Here is a 26,627-nt window from a genome sequence, read left to right on the forward strand (position 1 = left end):
GCGGAAATAGAGGGAAGGAATTTGGGATTTGGGTAGGATAATACTGGGATTTGGGCCTGGTTGCCTGTAATTAGGGAGTGGAGGAAAAACCAGGAGCTCGCGTCGGCAGAGAATCTCAATCCCTGAAGTAAGTGTACTTTCTATCGGGATCGTAGAGATGTACCTACCCGCCACCGCAAATGAAATGGAACTGGGTAGGACACGTGGCATGGCAATACAACGAAAAGTGAACGAAAAACATTGAATATTTGAGACCACGGAAGCACAGTCTTAGTAGAGGAAGACCCAAAAATGATGGCTAGACGACATCAAAGCAAAAGTGAGGAGAAACTGGCTCCAAAAAGCACAAAACAGAGAAGAGTAGAAATCTCATGGGAAGGTATTTGTCCAGGAGTGGATTCAAACAGGCTAAAACAGAAGAAGGAGATAGTTTTGATTATTAAAACTCTTAAATCTGTAAAAGCTATATTTTCGGTAACTTTGGCAACACTAGTTAAGGTTATAATTGAAACTTTGTTTTAAATGAAAAATACATAAAAAGTAACAAAAATATTCAGTTTAGGTACATTAGTTAGTAACTAAAATAATATAAATGGATATACATTTCAAGTACGTATCCTTATACTATACCTACTAATATATACAATCTCTTACAAGCGTAAATCAAAAAAGTGCAAGGGTCTAAGTAACATTCTGCTACCAGATAAGTAGTAATCATGATATGAAACATTAAGCCAAGAAATTCCTTTTCCTCTCATTATTCTCGGCTGCTTAATATTAACAAACTTGCCATTTAGATTACTATCGAAACATTTTTTGTACCACCAAGCTCCCACTAAAAAACAAAACATGTGTAAGATTGTAAATATAAATTGTATATCATCATCATTCTCTTTGCATTATCCCTATGGGGGTCGGCTTCCCTAATTGCATTTCTCCAGACAATCTTGGGTCATATCAATATTAATTACCTTTACCAACATGCCCTGCCTAATCGTCTCCCCCAGGTCTTCGTTGGTCTTCCTCTCCTACTCCTTCCAGGAATCTGCAGTTCAGAAATTCTTCATATTGGGTGATTAACGTCGCGACATTGAACACGACCAAACCATCTCAATCTATAACCCTCTCACCAAATCAAAACTGGTGAGAAACTGCAAAGATCTCCTTAATAACCTGGCAAAAGACAATAAAGTGTCTTTAATATGGTTGCCGGGTCATGAAGAGGTGCATGGGAACGAACGAGCAGATATGTTAGCGAAACAAGGCTCGAGAGAAACTTTTAAAGGCCCAGAATCGGTATGTGGCACCACTAAAGATATTATGAAAAACGAGGTTCAGATATGGCTGATAAAGGATCATCAAAATAAATGGAGAACCACTTAAGGGCAAATCCAGACTAAAAAATAATCAAGAATATTAATAAAAATCTCTCGCACAGTTTGATTCACCTCAATAAACGAGAGATCAAAACGGTCACTGAAATGGTGACTGGACATTGCCGTTTAAGAAATCACCTATACAAACTAGGTAAGGGGAATGAACCATGGTGCAGAAAGTGCCAAATGGAAGAAGAGACTGCCATACACATACTATGCCATTGGTGTGCTAGGTGATGTAAGGCAGGACTTCACTGGTCAAATGAGGTTTGAACCAGAAGAGATCCTAAGACTACTAATAAGAAACCTGTTGGCCTTCGTTGAGGCCACAGGACGTATTAAAGTTTAAGGAAAAGAACAGGGTTTGGTACAAAGGTCTTATGACCAAGTGCCAGAGACTAGTGAGTCTCGCCTAAGTTAAGAAGGAGAAGAAGATCTCAACCTAAGCTCTCTCATTTTGGTGCCACCAAATATACTCATTTTTTTTCACTCCACTTCTCCATCTAAGCATTCTCATTTCCGCTACATGTATTCGTTGTTCGCCTTTCTTTTTCACTGTCCAATATTCAGTTCCGTACATCATAGCCGGTGTTATGGCTGTTTTATAGAATTTTCCCTTCAGCTTCATTGGAATTTTTCTATCACACAACACACCTCCCGATTCCTTCCACTTCATCCACCCAGCCCTAGTTCTACTGCATGCATCTCCATCTATTTCTCCATTACTCTGTAATACAGATCCCAGGTACTTAAATCTATTGCTTTTCACAATCATTTCACCATCCAGAGGTACCATTTTATTTGTAGTAACTCCATCTTTAAATGAACATTCCAAATACTCTGGCTTTGTCCTACTAAGTTTTAAACCTTTTTCCTCCAGAGCTTGTCTCCACTGTTCCAGTTTTTGTTCTGAGTCTCTTTCCTAATCCACTATTTCCTAATAACATAACATATCAGCATTGGTTACACCCAAAATCCCAACACGCCAGAATCCTGACACGCCAAAATCCCGACATACCAAAATCTCGACATGCCAAAATCTCGATATGACACAATCCTCGCATCCGTAAAAATTCCGACTGCTACATTTTGAATATTTATTGTTTCCTTTTCAAATGCAGCACCAAATCATATAATATAGAGTATTGAAATTGAAAAATTAATTACTTACTAATAAGTACGGGTACTAATAATTATGTATTTTAAAAGAGAAAATTATTAAACACTTCATTTTATAATGTAAAAACTATACTTACTGAAATGCAAGATTGTAAGTGACTTGATAATATATCTGTTATATGAAAGTAAACTTGAATTGAGGATTTGATTATATACCGAACTATATATTGGCAACAAAAGACAAATAATTTAATTCGTGTTAGCTACGTTAGAAATTTTATTTAGAAAATTAATTCATATTAAATGGTAAACTAAACAAAACAACAAAACAATAAGGTAACAAAAATAGATAGATACTATGTATTATAGTTTTGAAAATCTGGCGGGATTTTTTATTTGTCGGGGATTTTGGCTGTCGGAATTTTGGGGTAGACTCCATTAAGCACCATGGAATATTACCCTGTAGTTTCGCTGTTATCTGGTCCAAAACTAATGAGAATAAATAAGGACTAAGCAGCGAGCCTTGGTGCAATCCTAGTTTCACATGAAATGTATCAGTCTCTTCCACACCTGTCGTGCGGGAGAGACTAGTAAATATAAAATGTATATAAACTAATGAAATCCCTGACTTCAGTAAGTAGAATAAAAATTGACTTTTTTCGAGGGTTTTCAGTACTAAACAGATGCAAATAGATTACTCGGAGATTTTTGGGGTCGTTGAACACGAATATGCCATCAGAACCGCGGCCTGATGCAACTAGTGTTCAAAACCCCTTGAAACTCCAGAAGATAACGTGCCTTGGCAGTGGGCCTGGGCATCAGGTGCTCCGGGTGTAGATTTTGATAGCGTGATCTGATTTAGCAACCCCAAAAACCTCGCGAGTAATTAGTTTGCAAGAATTTACCGACGAATATCCTTGAAACTCCAGAAGATGACGTGCCTTAGCAGTGATCCTAGGCACCAGGTGCTCAGGGTGTCAGTTCTGAAAGTGAATTCGTATTAAGAAAACCCAAAATCCTTTCAAGTAATCTGTTTGCATCAATGTCGTGCCAAAAATTCCTCGAAACTCCAGAAGATGACGTGCCTTAGCAGTGACATTAGGGACCAGGATCTCCTGTGATCAGTTCTGATGACGTATTCATGTACAGCGACACCAAAAACCTCGGAGTAATATCTTTACATCAATTTAGTGCCGAAACCCTTCTATGCTGCAGATGACGTCCTTAGCAGTGGTCCTCGGCACGAGGCGCTCCTGGAGTCGGTTCTGATAGCATATTCGCGTTCAGTGACTCCAAAAAACTGAATAACAAAATCTGGTCATTAATATACTGGTTTTGATATATTTATATACTATTTGACACATTTTTTGCACTTTAAAATGAAGTTATGCATTTCCACCCATTTTTATACTGCAGACTTTTTTAAAGAATGATGATACGATAAAATTATTAACTAAAAAGGGGTAGTTCCCTGGATTGGCTGTATACCTTATAGTTAAACAAACTGGAACATGAAGTAAAAACCACTTCTATGTAAAAGGTATATTTACTAAAAATTTTTAGAATCCCAATGGATTCAATAAAATGAGTTCATCAGAACGTTTTCAAACCTATCGGTCCATCATCAGTGATTTGAATACTTGCAAAATAGCCCCAGAACCAAACAATGGTTGTGATTATAAATAAATCTACATTATGTTGAAATAAATTTAAAATGGCTAAACGCCGATGTTAAAGGATTAAACCTCTGGGAACATGGTGAAACTCTACCCGAGGACCCAATCAACCATCTTCGGTCAACGATGACTACAACGATGACTACTAAGTCTTAGTAGTCATCGTTGACCGAAGATGGTTGATTGGGTCCTCGGGTAGAGTTTCACCATGTTCCCAGAGGTTTAATCCTTTAACATCGGCGTTTAGCCATTTTAAATTTATTTCAACATAATGTAGATTTATTTATAATCACAACCATTGTTTGGTTCTGGGGCCATTTTGCAAGTATTCAAATCACTGATGATGGACCGATAGGTTTGAAAACGTTCTGATGAACTCATTTTATTGAATCCATTGGGATTCTAAAAATTTTTAGTAAATATACCTTTTACATAGAAGTGGTTTTTACTTCATGTTCCAGTTTGTATAAAATTATTATTTCTGTATCTTTATGTGAACTATTTTCTATTATAGATCACATAATTACCACAAAAGTTTCGAAATAATTTTTACTAAAATATTTATACTTACTAAACGTTTCTGCACAGCTTTTATTTGACTGGTCTTGATCAAAATCTCTGGTGGAGAATTTTTCAAATCTATGATTTTTCATCGCATCTGGTATGTCACCGGTAAATCCACCGATTGTGGTCAAGTTATATCCTCCTATTTCGGGGCCAATGGCAAAAGATAAGTAATGAGCATATCTCTTGGTGTTATTTCTATCAGTTAACTCTATTAAGAGTTCGGTAGGGTAATGCTCTAAAATTAAAGGTTAAAAAAATTACAGAAAATTTCAAAAGACAAAAAATTTTTTTTAAATTTTTTGTAAATGACAAACTAATGCTCTTATTTGTAAACAAAAACAGTGCAGTATTCCCAAAATCTGCAAAAATAAGCACTTTTGTCTTATTCTCAATACCACGGTCTCAATAACATTAAATCATCAACAATGGAAAGGGTGATTTTTTTAGATAAATTTGAACTGGAATATAACAGAGATGATTTTTTTAAATTGAGATGAAATTTACGTTATTCGAAAGATAATCTTTTGGCGTTATAATTTAAATAAGATTTCTGGTATCTGAATGCCACAGCTGGCACTGACGTAGTCTTATCTGGAGGTCAAATTTTCGATGACTTGTCCTCCAAGAGGTCAACCGTTTCAGGCTTAACGGCGTAGACTAGCGAATTCACATATCCCTACATAAAATAGTCTAGTGATGATATTGGAGGCCGAAATGTGAAACTATGCGGTTACCAAACATTTCCTTTAATAAATCAATTCTAGCACGAGCTGTGTGACAAGTTGCGCCATCTTGTTGAAACAATTGAAGAAATCGTGAAATTGAAGATTGTTTTTTCAATTGAAGAATGCAAAAGTCAGTAATCACTTTATAGCGGTTTATAGCGGTCACAATTGTCTGTAACGTTCTTCCCAGCATCGCTTTTTAAGAAGTACGGACCAGTGATTCCATCAGCATATAAAGCACACAAAACCGTTAGTTTTTCTGGAGGTAATGGTGTCTCAGCATACACTTGAGGATTATCTTCTTTCCAAATGTAGCAGTTTTGTTTCCTGATGTAGCCATGTAACCAAAACTGATCTTCATAGCTAAACAAAATTCGCTTACGAAAATAAATCGGGGTCAATGGCAATTGTTTTGGGTCCATTCACCACATTTACGCCTTGCTAGGTGACAGTATAGCTTCAATTCTTGCACGAGTTGGACTTTGTAGGTATGCAAACCAAGACCTTTTTAGAAAATCTCCCATAAAGTGAATGGACACCTATCCAAATACTGTGCATGATGGGGGATATACTGATTCGGGTCTTCCCCTATGCTACGTTCTATAGCAACAACAATTCTTCTGCACCAAGTCCAAATGGCAAATATCTTGTTACAAAAATTTAAAAAATACAAACTAACACTTACTGGAATTTTATGTAGATTTAATAAATAATAGTTTATACATACTGGTAAGAGCGTATATCTGTTCAAGTCCTATCCAAAACTCCCCCTTTAGGTTTCCAAATCCAAACTTGTAGTCCTTCCAATCTCTATAAAAGTCCTCTGATCCGTCAAATCGTTTTTGTATATGAATCCATCCACCTTCTCTAATTTCCATATCGCAAAGGACTTTAAAAGATTTGCTGCTATTTTCTGGACGAATTTCATAAATTCCAGATACATTTTCGCCTAAAACAATAAAATATGTTTTATTAAAAAAAATCGAAAAATTCGATCTAGACGGTCCAGTTAGCTGAGGCGCAGTCGATCGACAAACTTAGTAGATTTGCGATTTGCAATAGCTGGTTCGAGCGTCAGCTAGGTCATGAAATTCCGCCTATGGAGGAGCGGTACGGCAAGGGATAAGGGCTTGTGGCTTGGTGATACTCCTCCATAGATTCCTACCGAAGGGCGTTGACGCCTAAGAACGGTGTATATATAAAAAAAATCGAATTATTTCATTACGAACATGTTTTAAATTCCCTTTTTTGCCTCTTCTTCGCTTCCTTCTAATTTAATAAATCGTCTTGTTATTTTTTCTAATTTTTATTTTGTCTTTAGCCAAATCTTTCACCTGTAATTCTTGTCTTTTTCTCATCATCACTGGTGTTACAGCTCTATACTAGAGCCTCTATCTCCCCTAGTCTTTTTGTAGCAATGCAACCTACTAGTCAGCCCTTTCCACTGTCAAACGTTGTGTTTGTGGCACTTATTTTTCGAGAATCTTCATGTATGTATACCATTGTTCCATCTTAGTTTTGGCCTATCTTTCCGTCAAATTCTTACCAGCTGCTGTATTATGAGGATTCGTCTATGGATCGTTCAACTTTTATGGTTCTAAGCTTAAGGTCACAGTGATTTGTGGGTGTGTCGCATCGTCGCAGCTTGTCATTGGTTAGAAATTACTTTCTAACCAATAACAAGCTGCGATATCACTAGACAACTATCGATCACGGTGGCCTCGAGCTTAGCTTAAAGTTGAACGAAATATAGTACGGTTGTTCTACTGTGATCATGCTAGATCTAGTCTTGCCCATGTGAAACGTCCAATTTTTATGAGAGATATCATTTTTCTGTATCTCCATATATCTCATCGTTATACCTCGTCCTCCAAATACCGTTTTTACACCGAAAACCTCTCAGAATTCTTTGTTTAAGTATGGGCAAGATATTTTCATTTTCCTTGGAGATAATCCATGTTTTTTATCCACGTGTGAAACTGGCAGTATAGTCGGTTCGCTAAACTCAGACACAACTGGCTAGTGATTTTAGTAAGTAATTTTGCCAATGTGCTAAGATTGGCAAAAAATAATTACTAAATAGTTAGTACTCTTGCCAATTTTGGCAAAATTGGCCAAAAACATAAAATTTTTCTACTAAAATCACTAGTCAGTTGTGTCTGAGTTTAGCGAACCGATTATATAATGGTTTTCTATATTGATATTTTTGTTTGGTTGCTGAAGTTTGTTACTTTTCATATGTTTACCTAGCCCAAAATAGAACTTGTTTGCTAGAATTATTCTCTGTTTAATTTTTTCCGCCATAGAGTTTTCATTGATCATCAGGAAGCCTAAGTATGTGAATTTATCGACCAATTCAACGGTAAATCTATTAACAGTGAAATGGAGCCCGATGTTTCTGGCCCTGTTATTTTATTGGGTGTTGATGCCATAATTTTGGTTTTTTCTGTATTTATTTGTAGGTCCATATTTTTAAGGCATTTGACAAATTGGTGTATATTTCTTCGAGCTTGTCATATTGTACGAGCAATCAATTAGGATCATCTTCATATGCCATAATTTGTGAGGGTTTGTTGAAGATAAGTATTTCATCTATTGTCTATTCTGGTATCTCCAACCGCCTTTTCCAAGAGTATGCTGAAAAGTAGGCACGCATCTCCCTGCAGCAGTACAACACCCGTTGAAAATGCTTGTAAAATGTTCAACGTGCATTTCTACTCTGCAAACAACTTTAAAACATTGTAGTTCTTTCCAGTCTTATAAGTTTTTCGGGAATGTAGAGTTCGTCCACGGCTTCATACAATTTACTTCTTAGCACACTCCCTCCTATTAGGCTGATTTAAAATCTATGAAAAGGTGGTAGGTATGGATATTGAATACATTATTTTTTTCCCTGACTAAAAATAAATATAAGAAAACCAAAAATAATGACAAACACAGATGACCCCAGACGTATATCCCAGACGATCCACGATGTATAACTATAATTTGCAGTGAGACAGAAAAAGTCCAGCAATCTATCTACCTAGGCCAAATACTGAAACTTAACAAAGAGAACCAAAGTGCGGAAATTACTGGGAGAGTAAGACTAGCATGGGTAGAATTTGGAAAACTTAGTTGGATACTTAAGAACCGTAAAATATCTCAATACTTGAGGAGCAAAGTGTTCAACCAGTGCATCCTTCCAATCATGCAAAATAATCCAAGTAATGAAGCTTAAAATAGGACAAAACCTCGCAATTTTTACAGAATGGATCGATTTGCTTGAAAATTTGAGAATAAGTAGTGGATAGTCCAAGAATCAAAATCTATATGATGCCGAAAGGCGCTTTTACCATAGGCGTGGTTGCCACCCCATCTCGAGAGTGGAAATTTTTTATTATATTATAATAGCAAAAGTTGAAAACGTTCATTCTAAGCAAAAAACGTTCTATACATTTTTTTGATAAAATTAATAGTTTTCGATTTATTCGCTATCCAAAGTGTTAGTTTTATATCGAAAAAATCAATGTTTTTAATAAGTTTTCTGCTAATAACTCCAAAAGTTTTCTTTTATCAAAAGAACTTTACTTAACAAAAATGTACATTTTGAAAAATAAACAAAACCGTTTTTTAAATTTTCTTTAAGACCAATAGTAATCGAGCTATACTTTATAATATGTTGGCTCTTCTTCGTCAAATGCTAAATATTGTAGTTTCAAAGTCAAAAGACAGGAAAACTATGCATTAAAACTTATTCAAACTAATTTAAAGTACTTAAAAATATCTATCTCCAGAAATAAAAAGTCTCGAGCTCAAAAATTAAGTGACTTATAATGAAATGAATGTCAGTCCCTATTTTTTTTTTTAGCGAAAAAGTGATCGCAAGCAACCCCCTAATCACCACCCTAATAAAGTTAGTCATTGACCTTATTCGGTCTTTCTTATTTATGTATTATTAATAGGTTCTAAAAGTTTTACCGGCTTAGAATGATTAATTTAAAAAAATGGAGTTAAAAGCGAATAACAAATTTTTGTAATTTGAAGAAATTCTTCAGAATAGCAAGGTTAGCATCAAAGATACTAAAAAATGTTAAAAATATGAAATTGTGTAGCTTATTTAATTCCCAAGAACCAGGTTTTAAAAAAAATTCTGCGGCAAAAATTGAGTGAGCTATTGACAATTAAAACTTGTAATAACATGCAAAAACCACCTTTACCAAAACTCTTTCAAAGTCACCTCTTTTTGTGACTGAGGACTTTAAAAAGATTTAATATTAATAGGCTTATAGATCTTGTAAAAACCAACAAAATTATTTTTCACCAAACTTTTTAGTATAAATAATAAAAAAGTTACGGTTAAAAAATCAATATATTTTTTTGAAAAAAAAAGGAGAAATCCAATTGGAAGCATAATAATGTAAGTTAGCGGTGTTTTTAGTCATTGGCCTTATTCATTCTTATTTATTTATGTATTATTGATAGATTGTAGAAGTTTGACTGGCTTAGAATGATTATTTTTAAAAAAACTGGAGTTAAAAGCAAATAACGAATTATGCCATTTTCTTCAGAATAGAAAGAAAAGAATTATGCCATTTTCATCAGACATACGAAAAAATGTTTCAATATAAAATTGTAGACTATTTAATTCCCAAGAACTTGGTTGGAAAAACTTTTTCCTACGGCATAAATTGAGTGAGTCGTACCTAAATGAGTATATCGAAAAACATTGATTTTTTTCTATACAAAACTATCACTTTCGATAGCGAATAAATCGAGAACTATTAATTTTATCAAAAAAATGTGTACAGTCAAACCCGCTTATTGGAATAGCCTTCGTACCAAGTAAAAATATTCCTATAAGCGGCATATTCTAATAACCGATCATAGGTGGCTAATAGAAACGTTTCGGGACCTCAAATTTCTATTCCTTAAACCGGGATATTCTTAAAACAGGTATTCTAATAAGCGGGTTCGACTGTATAATATTTTTTTGCTTAGAATGAATGTTTTTATCAACTTTTTCGGTCAAAATATAATAAAAAATTTCCACCCTCGAGATAGAGTGGCAACCATCCCCATGGTAAAAGCGCCTTTCGGTATCATATAGATTTTGTTCCTTGGACTATCCACTACTTATTCTAAAATTTTCAAGCAAATCGATCAATTCTGTAAAAATTGCGAGGTGAAAAGCTTCGGTTGCTGGCATGAAATGGATGTCAAACCTGGACCCTAACCAAGGCAAATATGAATAATTTAGCCACAACATAAAGGGCAATGGAAAGAGCAATATTTGGTATAGGTACGACTGTCAGATAAAAAGAAGAACGACTGGGTAAGATCAAAAACAAAAGTCGAGGACATAACAACAAAAGTTGCGAACTTAAATGGAGCTTCGCAGACCACACTGCTAGACAAAAAGACCAACGTTGAAATGCAACAATACAACGTTGGAGACCTGAGAGCAAGGCCACAGATGAGATGGGTTGATGATCTTAAAAGAGTAGCCGGAACAAATTAGAAATATGTAAGAAGAAGAAGAAGAAGATTTTCCCAGTATCTACCTCAGCTCAAAAATCTGGTTTATTATTGTTGGACCAAACATAAAAAAGACTTTGATATGCGCCAAGAAGCTCCTCTAAATAAACCCTTAGGCAACCATATGGGTTACTCGAAAATATTTTGTATAATATGTTAAGATGGTTTATACTTATGAAGATCCTGTATTAGTTGTATATAGTATAAAAGGTGTCTCCGAAAATAGTGCGTTCCTTTAAAGTATAGATATAATACACAATGTAGAACAAAAAAGTCCTATAACATTTTTTTCCAAAGTTTACCGTTTCAAAAAAAAAAATTACATTGTTCGCCATATTTTCATAAAACGAACTTTTATTTTCATAAAATTAACTAATTTGGCATCACTCTACAAGAACTATTTGTGATTTGGTTTATTGACACCACAAATGTAGGTCAGACAGGTACACCTACAAAATAATTGTACCTCCCCATGTTTGAAAATCCAACAAAACAAGAATTTGTTTGTGTGTTTAGGATGAAGACAGGGTTTAATGTAAATACTTATGGCTAAAATGCTGCAACTATTTTTGAATTGTGATTCTCTATGTTTAGATTTTTGTATACATAGTTGTCAGATTTCAATTTTCATACCAAAATGTATTTTGGTTTTTTAGTCTAACGGTTGCATTTAGAAAAAAATTTTATAAGACTTTTTTGCTCTACATGGTGCCTTCTACCTATACCTTTAAGGAACGCACTATTTTAGGGACACCCTGTATAGTTGGATTAGTCCTTACTGGCTAAACACTAACTATTACTGTTCTCTACTGTTAAGAATACTCTGGAATTTTTTTTTTGAAAAAAATATAAGTAACAATTTATAAACACTTACCCCGAAGTTGAATATCTTTACAATCTCTAGCAATACTCTCGTGATTTGGTGAACTTTCCCTCAAATCTTCTGGTAAACATTCTAGCGGTCTACTCACCCCTACTAGATCAGTACAAATTTCGTTGTGCCTGTTGACAATACTTTGCACATTGTTTGAAAGAGTCTGTATAACGTCACTGAGTTGATCAATGGTTTGTTGCTGAGATCGGACCCGGACCCTGGCTTTATCCTGAGTAGAACGCTTACTCTTTGACTTATGATTGAAGATTTGGTTGCGAAGGGAAAAGTATGGGTCGTCTAAAAAATTATGTATTTATAAACAATCCTTAAATCCACAAGGAATAATTTCCTTAGCTGGCTGTATACTAGGGTGCATCGAAAAAATAAAAAAAGGGTGAAAAAGTTGCTAGTGTTATTTTTCAGCATATTAGTATTTTTAATTTTTTTTTCTAAGGGAATTTTCTGCCCCTCCCCCCAACGAACTTGAATTTTATTAAATATCTGATTTTTATGGAAATTTCAATTTATATTATTTGACATACAATATGTGCTAACTCGATCTAAGATCAACTAAAGAAAACTTAAAATGTTGTCAAGTACAAATTAAAACGACATTTAAAGTGTTATTTGTTTTTTCAGTCTCCCCAACCCCTTTGAAATGTTCCGCTTCGTGAGTCCGTGCGTGTAATTTTCACTTATGTTTGGTGCGATGCCTTACTTTGTTATTATTGTTGTTTGTAAATTAAAGATTTTTAAAATAGATAAACCAAGACCATGGGGAATAAAATCAAGATGTGCTGTGGACCGCCCATTTTTGGGCAACCGCCAAATATACCTGAAAATGTTTTACCGAAATACAAACAAGCGATGAAATTTTGGGTTGCAAGAGGATAAAAAAACTCAGCAAGAACGAGCTAGAATTTTCAGGTATTGCCGAACAGGTTGCAATTAAATTGGAGGAAATATGGAAGAAGGCTTTAATTCCAATAATTTAACATACAAGAATTATTCAGCTTTTAAAAGCCTATCATGACAAATATATGAAACTTATGAAACCATTTAAAAACAGGCAAAACTGTGAATTTTACAAAAGTAAAATTCAATGCTTTAAGAACAAAAGTAAAACTACACATTTCGATCTTGCAGCATACAAATGTGACACTCTGATTAATGGTCTTTGTAGCAAATCTCAAAAAGTGCCTCTGGATGATCGCGAATTTCTATTAAATCAAATAGGTCCCAGAAAAATGGTGATAAGTTCGATTGATAGGGAAAACAAAAACAAATGTAATCAGAGAGAACAACGGTAAAAAAAGAAAGTTACCGATGCAAAAACAAAGCTTAAGCTCAAGCAAAAAAACAGTACAGTTTTATTTTCAATCGATCGTGGAAGAACACATAACACTTGTGCATGAGCCAGGGTGCAAATACTTCAGATATGGGTATCCACTGTCTGGTATATCAAAAAGTATCAAATGCAGCTATTGCATGTGACGAAACAGTCGTAAGTACTGGCGTTAAGGGTGATGTAATACGGCTGTTAGAAGAACATCTTAAAAAACCGCTTCAGTGGTTTGTATGTCTGCGATATTCAAATGATCTACCCCTTGGACATCAAAAGAAGTTTGCCAGTGACCATATCAAAAAACGTGAGAAAATTTTGATTCAAACGACTACTTTGAGTTAATTAACTATAACAAGAATATCACTATTACAAGAATATCACCTTACAGAACCGCCTATATTCTCTAAATTTTCGAGTGACAATCTGCGAGATTTTATTAAGAATCCTAACTTGGACCCTTTTAACATTGAGATTGAGAAATATCACTGCCACAAACAATGTGTAGAACGATGTGTCAAGCTTGTGACACAAGCTTCTCTAGTAGTTTGTGGAGCGTATTCGAGGGATGGATTTATAAAAACTCGAATTGATTCCAGAAAAACTATGCCTCACTTTAATGCTAAATCGGAAGACATCTTCGAATAGAATGCTTTTACGATATTTTTTTGTAATATTTATATACATAATTTTGTACTTTGCTTTATATTTATTTTAGTATTAAAAAACTTGGATGACGTATGGGAGACGGATAAGTTAGGCTATTTTGTTATAATATAAAGAATGTTTTAGCATATTTTTTTAATTGTCTTGTGAAACCAGAAAATATTTTCCAATTTAAACCGAATTTATTTATTCGAGTTCTATAAGGTATTATATTTTCCTTACACAAGAAATTCGCATAATAATGTATTTTTTCTAATTTTTAGTTGCCGTGTTGGGCAGAAAATATTTTTTTTATTTCAACGCAATTTTACTAAAATAGGTACTGAATAGTGTGTTAGGCAACTTTTGTGAGCTATTACATTTTCGTTTCCAAATAAACATTTTTTTTTCGTCTGTTAACATTTTTTCAAAATTTTTAATTGTCTTGGGAGGGCAGAAGGTATTTTCCAATTTCGAAAAAATTTTACCAAAATACCTAACAGTTGATTGGGCAACGTTTGTAAGGTATTACTTTTCCATCGCTAAAAAAAATTTTTTTTTCGTCTTTTTCGATGCACCCATTAATGCACTTTTTCGTATACCATTAATTACCGGGTGATCAGTTAAGGGTAGCGAGCGGCCATATCTCATAAGATATTGGTCGTATAGAATTGAGAAAAAAAAATCATGGTAAAAGTCGCCAAGGGAAATTGCTGGAAATTATTTTCGAGTTTGTCAAACGTCCGCTAGAGGGCGTAACAACCAACACATAGTAGAAAAATGCGATTTTCATAGAATTTTGTCTAATGAAAGTTTATCGATGATATCATTTTCATATTAACAGACCATTTCCCTACATTTTTTGTCTAAAACGTTTTGTTCTATCTATCAAAATAAAGCGGTGGGAGAAGTTCAATTGTTTTTTTAAACAAACCAAGATTTCTTCCGTTTCTTTTGACCGATTTTAGCAAACTTAGGCTCATATAAAAGAGCATAATTTGCACTACAAAACGCTTATTTGGTTTTTAATTTTTGACGTTTGCTGTCGCCGCTAGATGGCGTTAACTGAAATGGTAGCAAATTTTTGAGCTTTTTTCAAAAAAAACAAATGTAATGATATATTAATTTTTATATATTTTAAAAGAGGATAAATTTCTCTATAATTTAATGAAAATAATTTATTATCTACCTTTTTTTGAACCGTTGATATTGACCAAAATATAATTTTATTACATTAAAAAATGTCACGCCACTGTTTTTTATCAAAATAAAAATCAGTTTCATAATCTCTTATGAGTTGCTAACAAAAAGAACCTCTTGACTTTTTTTCGTTAGACAAACGGTTTTGGATTGAAAAAATAAGATATGTTTACATGGGGCGCCCATATCTCGAAACATACTAATTTACATATTTGGAAAAAAATGATTTTTATTTTGATAAAAAACAGTGGCGTGCCATTTTTTAATGTAATAAAATTATATTTTGGTCAATATCAACGGTTCAAAAAAAGGTAGATAATAAATTATTTTCATTAAATTATAGAGAAATTTATCCTCTTTTAAAATATATAAAAATTAATATATCATTACATTTGTTTTTTTTGAAAAAAACTCAAAAATTTGCTACCATTTCAGTTAACGCCATCTAGCGGCGACAGAAAACGTCAAAAATTAAAAACCAAATAAGAGTTTTGTAGTGCAAATTATGCTCTTTCATATGAGCCTAAGTTTTCTAAAATCGGTCAAAAGAAACGGAAGAAATCTTGGTTTGTTTAAAAAAACAATTGAACTTCCCCCACCGCTTTATTTTGATAGATAGAACAAAACGTTTTAGACAAAAAATGTAGGGAAATGGTCTGTTAATATGAAAATGATATCATCGATAAACTTTCATTGGACAAAATTCTATAAAAATCTCATTTTTCTACTTTGTGTTGGTTGTTACGCCCTCTAGCGGACGTTTGATAAACTCGAAAATAATTTCCAGCAATTTCTCTTGGCGACTTTTACCATGATTTTTTTTTCTCAATTCTATACGACCAATATCTTATGAGATATGGCCGCTCGCTACCCTTAACTGATCACCCGGTACAAATAAATTTAATAAAAAATTTCCTTTATAAACGGTATATTTATTTAAAAATCCTTAAAGGGGCTACAATTATTACAGAACCTTTTCGCTCTCTAAAAAGAGCATCATCAATGCTGTTACAGGCTTATAATTATACATAGGTTACAGGCTTATAATAAAAAATACCTAGGTTAAAACATCTTAAATGTTGACTAAATGTCTTGCATTGGAAAAATAATTGAGAAATCCAAGGGATGGATAAAATCCCTGAGGATATGGCCCTGGGGTATTATATGACCCCCACGAGGCACTTGGGTTCAAATATGTCTTCACATTGAGAATGGTGAGTGGCAACTCACCGTTGTCAACCTATATCTTTTTGGTGGCTTAGCATGGCAAGCCTGTAACAGCACTGATGATGCTCTTTTTAGTCAACGAAAACATTCTCTGATAATTGTAGCCCTTGTAAGATCTTTTTAAATAAATATACCTGTTATAAAGAAAATTTTTAATTAAATTTATTTTTAATCCCTAAATATTTCATACATAAATAAATAGTTATCATAATTAATAAAATAAGCAAACTAAAAACAATTGTTATTAAATAAGAAAAAAATTCTGATTAAAATTAAGTTTCCACTATGATTTTTCTTATCTTTTTTGTTATTCTCATATTTTTCACGATAAAAATAAATTTATTTGAAATTTTAGAACTAGTACAGACTAATAATAATTCTTTAAATATATAGGGTGTCCCAAAAGTAGCGGAACGGTCGAATATTTCTCGAAATAAAAATCGTATCGAAAAACTGAAAAATACGTTTTCAATAATTTTCAACTAGAGGTGGGGGGGGGGGGGTAACTTTGAAATCTTAAATGGAAACTCCCAGTTTTTATTCCAGATTTGGATTCCTTACGTAAAAGTAAGCAACTCTTATTCGAGACATTTTTTCATCTGCAAGTAGATGGCGCTATAATCAGAAAAAACGATTTACCCTGGATACCATAGGTAAATTATAGAGAAGGTCTAATATCTCGAGAAATACACTTCCAAATGAAAAACCAAAAATTAAATCTTTTTTAGTTTTTAAAACCCTATCGAATTACATCAAACACGACCCCCACTACACACGCTGGAGGTAGGGTGGGGGTACCTCTAAAATCTTAAATAGCAACTCTCATTTTTTTTATTGCAGATTTGGATTCGTCATAAAAAACTAAGCAAAATGTATTCGAAACATTTTTTAGAATTGTTGATAGATGGCGCTAATAAATCGCCTTTTCCAATTATAGCCATCTATTAACAATTCTAAAAAATGTTTCGAATAAATGTTGCTTCATTTTTTATGATGACAAATCCAAATCTGCAATAAAAAATTGAGGTTGCTATTTTAAAGTTACCCCCCACCCTACCTCTAAGGGGCTCGGTGGAGGGTCATGCTTGGTGTTATTCGATAGGTTTTTGAAAAATATTAAACAAGTCTTTTTGGTTTTTCATTTGAAAGTGTGTTTCTCGAGGTATTATACCGTTTCTATAATTTACCTGTGGCATCACGATAAATCGTTTTTTTCCGATTATAGCGCCATCTATCCACAATTCTAAAAAATATCTCGAATAAAAGTTGCTTACTTTTACATAGGGAATCCAAGTCTGCAATAAAAACTGGGGGTTTCTATTTAAGAATTTAAAGTTACCCCCCATCCCACTTCCAGGGGGTTGAGTGGGGATCGGGTTTGGTGTCATTGGATAGATTTTTAAAAATTATTGAAAATGTGTTTTTAAATTTTTCGATCCGATGTTTAGTTTGTGAAATATTCGACCGTTCCGCTACTTTTGGGACACGCTGTATATTTAGGGACAGTTTTACCTACCATTTGTTGCAATATGTTCGTTGTTACCCCGATTCTGAATAAGTTCGTAATCATTAGCATTCTGATCGTCCTGTAAAAAGTGAAACTTTCTCAAAGAAACCTGAGATAACAAATTTTATTAAGTAATAATCCTAATAGGGCAGTCAATGAGGATATTTGGCTCCGAATTCCATCCTACTACATCGATTTACTTGATATTTTCACAGTAAGTAGGGAATAGCTCAAGAAACAAAGTCTACCCTATGCCGATGTGCGCTTTTATCTTGGGGTGGTTCCCACCTCTTCTCGGGGGTGAAAAATGTTTTGGTTAAAATAGCCACGGAAGAGGCTAGAGGACGTAATTTTAAGCAAAACTGTTCTTTCATTATTTTTTGAAAACTCAATACTTTTTGAGTTATTCGTGGTTGAAAATTGGCAATTTTCATTGAAAAATGACACCTTTTCTGACGGATTTTTGCGAATACCTTAAAAACTATGTTTCTAACAATAAACTATATAAAATATTTCTGTAGGTTATAAAAAAACAAAGAGATTCGTTCCTTCATAAATCTTCTAGTTAAAATACAAAGAGGGATATGGTAGGTAAGAAGAGATTGTTTCTTTGCTGCATGCTCAAATCGGTGTATTCAACTTGAAATAACAGAGAAACTGTCGATTTTAGGTGTATAATGACACTAATAACTTTTGTAGTGCTTAAAAAGACCTTTAAAACGAGCAACATTAAATGTCGATTACATTTAAACTAAGCGAGATATTCTGCAAAAATTTGATGACCAATGTATTTTAAGAAGAAATGAGAAGTATATTTAACCCCTCATCCATCAGAATTTAAATACATCGTTTTACTTCTACAATACTTTTTATTATAGTATTATTTTTATGTTCAAAAAGTTGGACTGGATTAAAATTAATGGTTTTTGAAAAAAATAAGATCAAATTATAGAGCGCATTTTTAAATTTTCTTAAAAATCTTCTTTTCCTCCATGTAACTCGGAAATGATACGAAAAAACATACCAAACAAAAATGTAGGACTTTTTCAGATAAAAATTTCTTTTTATTTTTGATTACTGTATCTCTTATCATTTTCAAGTTACATGGAGAAAAAGAAGAATTTTAAGAAAATTTAAAAATGCTCTCTATAATTTGATCTTTTTTTCAAAAACCATTCATTTTAAACCCGTCCAACTTTTTGACCATAGAAATAACACTATAATAAAAGGTTTTGTGGAAGGAAAATGATGCATTTACATTTTGGTGGATGGGGGTTACAATTACCTCTCATTTTTCCTTAAAATACATTAGTTATCAATTTGGTTTGCAGCATATATCGCTTAGTTTTAATGTAATGGACCTTTAATATAGATAATTTTAAAGGTCTTTTCAAGCACTACAAAAGGTATTAGTAGCATTATACACCTAAAATCGACCGTTACTCTGTTATTTCAAGTTGAATACACCAATTTGAGAATGTACTAAAAAACAAACTATTTTCACCTACCATATCTCTTTTTGTATTATAACTAGAAAATTTATGAAGGCAAGTGTCTCTTTTTTTTTTGTAACCTACAAAAATGTTTAATATAGTTTTTTTAGTTAGATGCATAGTTTTTAAGGTATTCGCAAAAAACCGTTCGAAAAGGTATTACGTTTCAATGAAAATGGCCAATTTTCAACCACGAATATCTCAAAAAGTATTGAATTTAAAAAAAAAATATAGAACAGTTTTTGCTTAGAATTAGGTTCTCTCGCGAATGCCGTGGTAATTTTAACCAAAAAATTTTCCACCCCTAAGAAGGGGTGGGAACCACCCCCAAGATAAAAGCACACATCGGCATAGGGTAGACTTTGAATTAGGAGATAAGTAGAGGCTAGGCCCAAAATTTCATTAAAATCCATGCAGTAGGATATAATTCGGAGGTAATATCTTATTCTTGCTCCCATTGACTGGCGTATAATGTTTATTATAATTTTATTACTAGAATATATAATTATAATGGTAATACTTGAATTTCTACCATAGAATGGAAAGATCGTTGTTGGGCATAACGTTAAGAGATAGGGTAAGAAACGAAGAAATTCGTAGAAGAAGTGGTGTAGAAGACATTACAAAACACATCCCCAAAATTAAATGGAAGTGGGCAGGACACGTCGCTAGAATGAAAAATGATAGGTGGACCAAAAAAATCTTGGAGTGGAGGCCGAGAGCGGATAGACGAAAACCGGGAAGACCACCCACAAGATGGACTGACGACATAAAGAGGATTTGTACCAACTGGATTGCAGGAGCGCAGGATAGATCAGAATGGACATTTTTCGATGAGGCCTATGTTCAGCAGTGGACGACTATGGGCTGATGATGAATACTTGAATTAGACCTCAAATCTCAGAGTTGAAGGTGAACACACCGAATATGTGAAAATCATGGCTGTATTTTGTCTTTTCTAATCTTCAATTACAACTCTGAAAGACCAACTCTTTACGAAGCTCTCTGCACGAAACTGAAAAAGGTACAAGTACCGGCTAAACATCAGACATGCAAATGACACCATAGTATTTGCGGGTAACCTAGAAGACCTGCAACAGAAGGTTAACCCTACCTCAACCAAACCCCTGGGGCTAGATTCCGTGCACTGTAGATATCTACACGTCGCTTTCTATCGATGTTAATTGTCGTGAAAATATTTGAATTTTTAGCTTTAATTTAATTATTTTCTAGTTTTGCTAGGTTATACTCTAATTGATGCTGAAGTGACACTTAGTAAAATAAGAAAATATTTGAATTAAAACTAAAAATTCAAATATATTGACATTGATAGAAAGCGATCGGCATTAGCTGATTGTACACAGAATCCGACCCCTGTAGAAAGAGTGATGCAGTGCAGTAGCTCAACAACTAAGAGATAAGAGCACGCATCGGAAAAGCTAGATCCACCTTCAATGGATGGGGGTCTTCTTCAAGTGCCAAATTGGTACAAAAAAAGAATTCTGCGATGCTACGTCTTCTCTCTCCTGTCTTTTTTATGGTGTTGAATCGTGGACCTTGAACAAAGATATGTGAAGAAAACTGGAAGCATTTGAGAAGTGGCTATATCGCAGGATATTTAAAATCTCATGGATTAACCAAGTCATAAATGAGCAAGTCCTTAGAAGAAAAAAGAAGAATCGGGAGGTATTGAGATGAATTGCACAAAACATCTGTGCAAATTTTCCGTGCTGCTGCAGATAAAATAAATAATGCCATGATGATCGTCCACATTCGTCACTGATAGGCACATCAAGAGAAATCATATTAGGTTTGTTCTAGCAAACAGTCAAACTAGTCAGAAACCGTCAGCAAACAGTTGGTCAGTGAGAGAACATAATACAGTCACCAGTGCTATCCCCTCTACTCGCGCTGGTTCGCTATTCGCTGATGGTTTCAAACCGTTTGAAACTGATGCTAGAACAAACCTATTATTAAGTACAGTAATGGCACAGTATAAAGAGGGACAGTAGAACCACTCTCCGAAAAATTGGAAGTAAAATCTGTAGTCGCGCATGGCGACCGCGTAATGTTGGCAGCCGCTTTTGCCCCACTCTCGCATTGCTAGTCCCATAGAAACGTACGGATTTTAACAGGGAAAACCCGCATCCACCACTGGTAAATTGCCAATTGCGTACTACCGGTATTACTTCTTGAGATCAAATCGCCGACGGAGAAGTGGTTTTACTGTGGAACCTCTATATACTGTGGTAATGGTATGAACTCCGATATAATCGATTATATAGAAAAAAAAATACTAATCTCGTTCGGACAGGTAACAACGTCACAATCAGGTTCGCTGGATAAACAATATTACATAGTGAAATTCTAAAGGAAGAAGAAATAGAGGAAAAATTTGAAGATCAGGGTGTTTAGTAAAGAATGGACCATAGCTTAACCTTAGATTCCTAGCAAAGCTAAATTACCTTAGTACAAAAGTTCATAATACCTGAAATACAGGGTGTCAAAGTTAAACTTTTATGTTATTTATTTTTGAATATTTCCTGACAGGCATGGTACAACAACATGAAATTTGGTAAGTGGTGCTGGTACTGTACACTCTACTAAATTATGTTAAAAAAAACGTTTCTGAAAACTACCAGAGGCGTACGACGGGTGAACGTGAAAGGTTGACCCTTCCCAAATTCTACGCCCCTGGCGGAATTTTTATTTTAGTGCAATTTTTTAATTCTTAAATACTTTCTATGTAAATCATATACTCTTCATTCGTAACGATAAAGCCATTAGTTTTCGAGATATTTGAAGCTAAAAACGAAGGAGCAATCAATATAAGTGTGCCTTTTCATTTTTAACTTCAAATATCTCGAAAACTAATGACTTTATCGTTACTATTGAAAAATCTAAAAATTATGCTAAAATAGCAGTTTCATCAGTGGCGTAGAATTTTTGAAGGGTCAACCATTCACTTTCCCCTGTCGTACGCCTCTGGTATTAACCACAAACCATTATTTAACATAATTTAGTAGGGTGTACAGTACCTACACTTTCTGCCAAGTACCATAAGGATGTCAAATAATTTTATAGTACAGGGCACACATATTTCTTGAAGTTTTAAATAAAGAATAAATTATTTTAAAAAAGAATACTTTGAAATAATTTGATATACCCATGTGATACTTGGCAGAAAGTGTAGGCACTGTACATCCTACTAAATTATGTTAAATAATCGTTTCTGGCTACTACCAGAGGCGGACGACAGGGGAAATGAATGGTTGACCCCTACCAAATTCTACGCCACTGATGAAACTGCTATTTTCGCATAATTTTTAGATTCTCCAATACTTTCTATGCAAATAATATATCCTCTTCATTCGTAACGATGAAGTCACTAGTTTTCGAGATATTTGAAGTTAAAAATGAAAAGGCACACTTATTTTGATTAATCTATTATGATCCTTCGTTTTTAGCTTCAAATATCTAGAAAACTAATGGCATAATCGTTACGAATGAAGAGGATATTATTTGCATAGAAAGTATTGGAGAATCAAAAAATTGCACTAAAATAGAAATTCCGCCAGTGGCGTAGAATTTGGAAAGGGTCAACCATTCACGTCCCCTTGTCCTACGCCTCTGGTAGTAGCCAGAAACGTTTGTTTAACATAATTTAGTAGGGTTTACAGTACCAGCACCACTTACCAAATTTCGTGTTGTTGTCCCGTGCCTGTCAGGAAATATTCAAAAATAAATTAAGTCAAAGTTTAACTTTGACAAACTGCATTTCCGTTATTATCAACTTTTGTACTAAGGTAAGGTAGCTTAAATCGACCTATTTTAACCTCAGGAATCTAAGGTTAAGCTATAACCCATTCTTTACCAAACGCCCTGTACAATAGACGAGGCAATGGACGGAAGAAACCTACAAGATAGAAATTGGCAGGATGGAGTGAGAGGGAGAACAAATAAAGTGAAATTTTGGAACTTGTATTTTGGAACTTGTATTTTGGAAATAAAAAACTGTATTTTAATATCGCAGACGACAAACTACTAAAACAGGAAGATTTGAATAATATTTTAAGTAGGTATAACTTACTGATTTTGGTAGATAAGCACTGTTTGTAAAGTTATATGTGATCACTAACACCAATATAATTCTGTACCATAAGAACATTGTGCTTTGATTGATACAAATTTTATCAAAATAAATGTTTAACACCATTTCTGTATCTTTTGTACTATCTTTGAAACCCACAAAATTTTTAGATAATTTTGAAAGTAAGCAACTATCGAATTGTGTCCTTGATAAAACTCAAAACAAGTTGGTCAATTTGGAATTTGACATATTTTGTACAGTATTTTTTCGTAGTATTTTGTCCTAATTAATTATAATAAAAAAACTACAATATTAAATCTGTCTGAAACAAATAACCCCGACACTTTTCTTACGTAAAAGAGGTTTTAGTTAAATTGGCTCAAACTTTGCAGTTCTGGTAGAAGCTAGGAGGGGTAGAAACTGCCTACATGTAAGACGCTTAAATAGGGATGGATGGAGACGAGGATCGTTTTCTGGTAAAAACGAAGGTAAGAAAAAGAACAGCGTCCCAAAAAACCACAATAATACGCCGAAAACATTATCGAATACCGAAATTCTGCGGGATAATGAGACAGACCAGAAATTTCAAGTCTATACAAATGACGCTAAACAGACAAATGATTATAACAACATAGGCTCAGCTTGAACGTATCAGATGAAATACTAGGACACAAAAAGAGAAAAACAACAAAAAATGGTTCAATGACGATTGCCTGAACTCCGTGAGAGAAAGAAATACAGTGGAACCCCGATAAGACGGCCTCCGATAACCCGGATATCCGACTAACCCGGACCGATTTTCATCAAACAAAACAAACATTTTTTTAGTTTGACTGAGTTTCTTACCAAGAAATGAACGGTACTGTATATAACTGTACATAATTTAGATGTACTGTGCATATGTATTTCATGTTTTTGCAATTATAATGGAGTTTATCTGTAAGTATACCTACTGCATTTTGTTAATTTTTACCATATTCTCCGGCTAACCCGGATTTTCGATAACCCGGATCGGCTACGGCCCCAATTAATCCGACTTATCAAGGTTCCACTGTACAGCTAGAAGGGACATGCTACAAAATCCATCGCATAACAACAGTGCGGAAAGTATAAACAAACAAGAACAGAAACAAGAAAACTAATGAATAGAAAAAAGAAGGAGTATCAGGAACAAATAATCAGAGATATAGAAGAAAAAAGGAAGAACAAACAAACCAGACAATTCTTTAAATGAGTTTCAGGGATCAAGGCCGGATACCAGGAAAGAACAGGAAACTTCCTTCAAACCGACAGCGGGCAGCTTATTACTGATGACAAGGAAATTAATCTGAAAGGAATAATTCTATCTACTGGTCACGTCACGGTGACATAATCTTAGTTGCGGTATCCAAAATAAAAGCAAAACTAATTTTAATAATTACACTTTTATAAAAAACAACTTTTTTATAATAAAACGTTTTTATTATTTATAGCAGACAATATAAAATAATTTGACGATATAATAGGCTTACAATTCCAAAAATTACAATATAAAAAAAATATAAAAAAACTTTTTTAAGAAACGCTTTTCTTTAGTTACGAGTGACTAAGATTAAAAATATAAAAAAATCAACTAAAAAGCAAAAAATAAAAAAATATTGAAAAAATCTAACACATCCGTCAAAGAAAAGCGTGGCGCGTGTTCATCGAATAAACGGTTTTCGCCCCACTCTTTTCTTTAACGAATGTGTTAGATTTTTCAATTTTTTTTTTTTTATTTTTTGCTTTTTAGTTGATATTTTTATATTTTGAATTTTAGTCACTCGTAACTAAAGAAAAGAGTTTCTTAAAAAAAAATTTTTATATTTTTTTATTTTTTACTTTTTAGTCTTACACTTTTCAAACATTAAAATATATCGTCATGTTTATTAAAATATGTATAAAACATGATGTACTAACATGAAAAGTAGTCGGAATCGGCAAAAAATTTGAAACTTTATTGTTTATTAATGAAGCAGAACGTAAACAATTAAAGTAAAAAGTGAAATTATGTATTGTTCATATCATTAGCTATACAATCCGTAAAATTTCAAGTTTTTACATTGTAAAAAACAAGAGAATTTAAGCGTTTTCCATTAAAATCATTTTTTTTTATTTAAACAATTAATAAACATGAAAACATTTTTTTTATTGACTATTCGTGTATTGTTCCCGCGAGTGCATATGTCTGCAAATTTTCATTCATTTGCATTGAAGAAAAGTCAGTCAAATTAACGTCTAAAAATTTGACGCAAACTATTGAACTAAATAAAAGTGTAATAAAAAAGTACTTTTTATAATAACACGGTTTTGTTATATACAGGACACAACATGTTTCGAAAACATAAAATATGAATTTTTAGTAGGTGTATTAACTGTTATAATTATAATTCCAAAAATTACACTAGTATAAAATAGTACTTTTTATAATACTACGATTGTTTAAAATGGCATATTATATAATAATATAATAATTAACTTATAAAATATGAATTTTAAGTATATCTATCAGCTTTTAATTTTTTATTAAAGAAATTAAAAAAAGATACGCAACAGCGGTTTTCGAACTAGGCAACTCTCGATCTGCAGTCTAATGCCACTGACCCACCATCAATTTATAGGCCTGGATCCCGTGTACCAAAAAAAAAATTGATTAATAGCAAGCTGAAAATTTGTTAATAGCTTAACAGTGTCTAGTCGGACAAACTTTGATGTAACACTGGAACAGGGAAAGTTTTAATTGTGGAACAGTTTAAAAATTTGAAACGTCAGATTACGAGAACGTCCTATGTATTTTGTCGGACATAACATCCAATTAATTTGTTACCCTTTCATTAAACTATCATGCAAAAATCAGACTGCTATTACTAAACAACATAATTCCTGTCATTTGACATGTTCTTCGTGTTCCGCTCATTAAAATGCCCAGTTGGTGATAAACACCAGTATAATATTTACATGAGAATTTAATGAAATGGTAAAAAATCAATTGGAAGTTCTGTCCGACAAAATACATGGTTTTCGTAGTCTGACGTTCCAAAGTTTTAACATGTTCCACAATGAAAACTTCCCCTGTTACAGTGTTTCCATACATCAAAGTTTGTCCGACTAGACACCGTTAAGCTATTAACAAATTTTCAGCTTGCTATTCTATTAATTCATTTTTTTGGTACGCTGTATCCAGGTCTCTTAGCATTAGTCACATTTTTAATATTGTTTGAAATAAAAAAAATCGATTTATCCATGCAGGG

At 33.5% G+C, this 26,627-nt stretch overlaps 1 protein-coding gene across 2 annotated transcripts; it reads right to left on the reverse strand.

Annotated features, from left to right (window-relative positions):
* Positions 1-448: 448 nt before the first annotated feature.
* Positions 449-23,483, reverse strand: LOC114345205 (ficolin-2-like). 2 transcript variants are annotated; one of them, XM_028296032.2, is made up of 6 exons: positions 23,359-23,483; positions 17,785-17,854; positions 11,855-12,151; positions 6,191-6,412; positions 4,743-4,973; positions 449-835 (listed from the first exon to the last, which is right to left on the reverse strand). In XM_028296032.2, the coding sequence occupies exons 1-6, from the start codon at positions 23,434-23,436 to the stop codon at positions 651-653; spliced, it is 1,083 nt and encodes a 360-aa protein (XP_028151833.2). In that variant the 5' UTR covers positions 23,437-23,483; the 3' UTR covers positions 449-650. The 2 variants fall into 2 exon arrangements, with proteins under 2 accessions (XP_028151833.2, XP_028151827.2); XM_028296026.2 differs by having other exon boundaries at positions 17,785-17,884; positions 23,359-23,464.
* Positions 23,484-26,627: the final 3,144 nt, after the last annotated feature.

Source organism: Diabrotica virgifera, chromosome 3 (genome assembly GCF_917563875.1).
Source record: "Diabrotica virgifera virgifera chromosome 3, PGI_DIABVI_V3a".
In the NCBI taxonomy this organism is placed as follows: domain Eukaryota; kingdom Metazoa; phylum Arthropoda; class Insecta; order Coleoptera; family Chrysomelidae; genus Diabrotica; species Diabrotica virgifera.

Coding starts and splice junctions, on each gene's coding strand:
- LOC114345205 (XM_028296026.2), bottom strand. CDS start 23,436: ATGTTCTTATGGTACAGAATTATATTGGTGTTAGTGATCACATATAAC. Junction 6,413..11,854: donor TAAAGATATTCAACTTCGGG/GTAAGTGTTTAT, acceptor TTATTGTTTTAG/GCGAAAATGTATCTGGAATT. Junction 4,974..6,190: donor ACAGATATACGCTCTTACCA/GTATGTATAAAC, acceptor CTTTAATTTTAG/AGCATTACCCTACCGAACTC.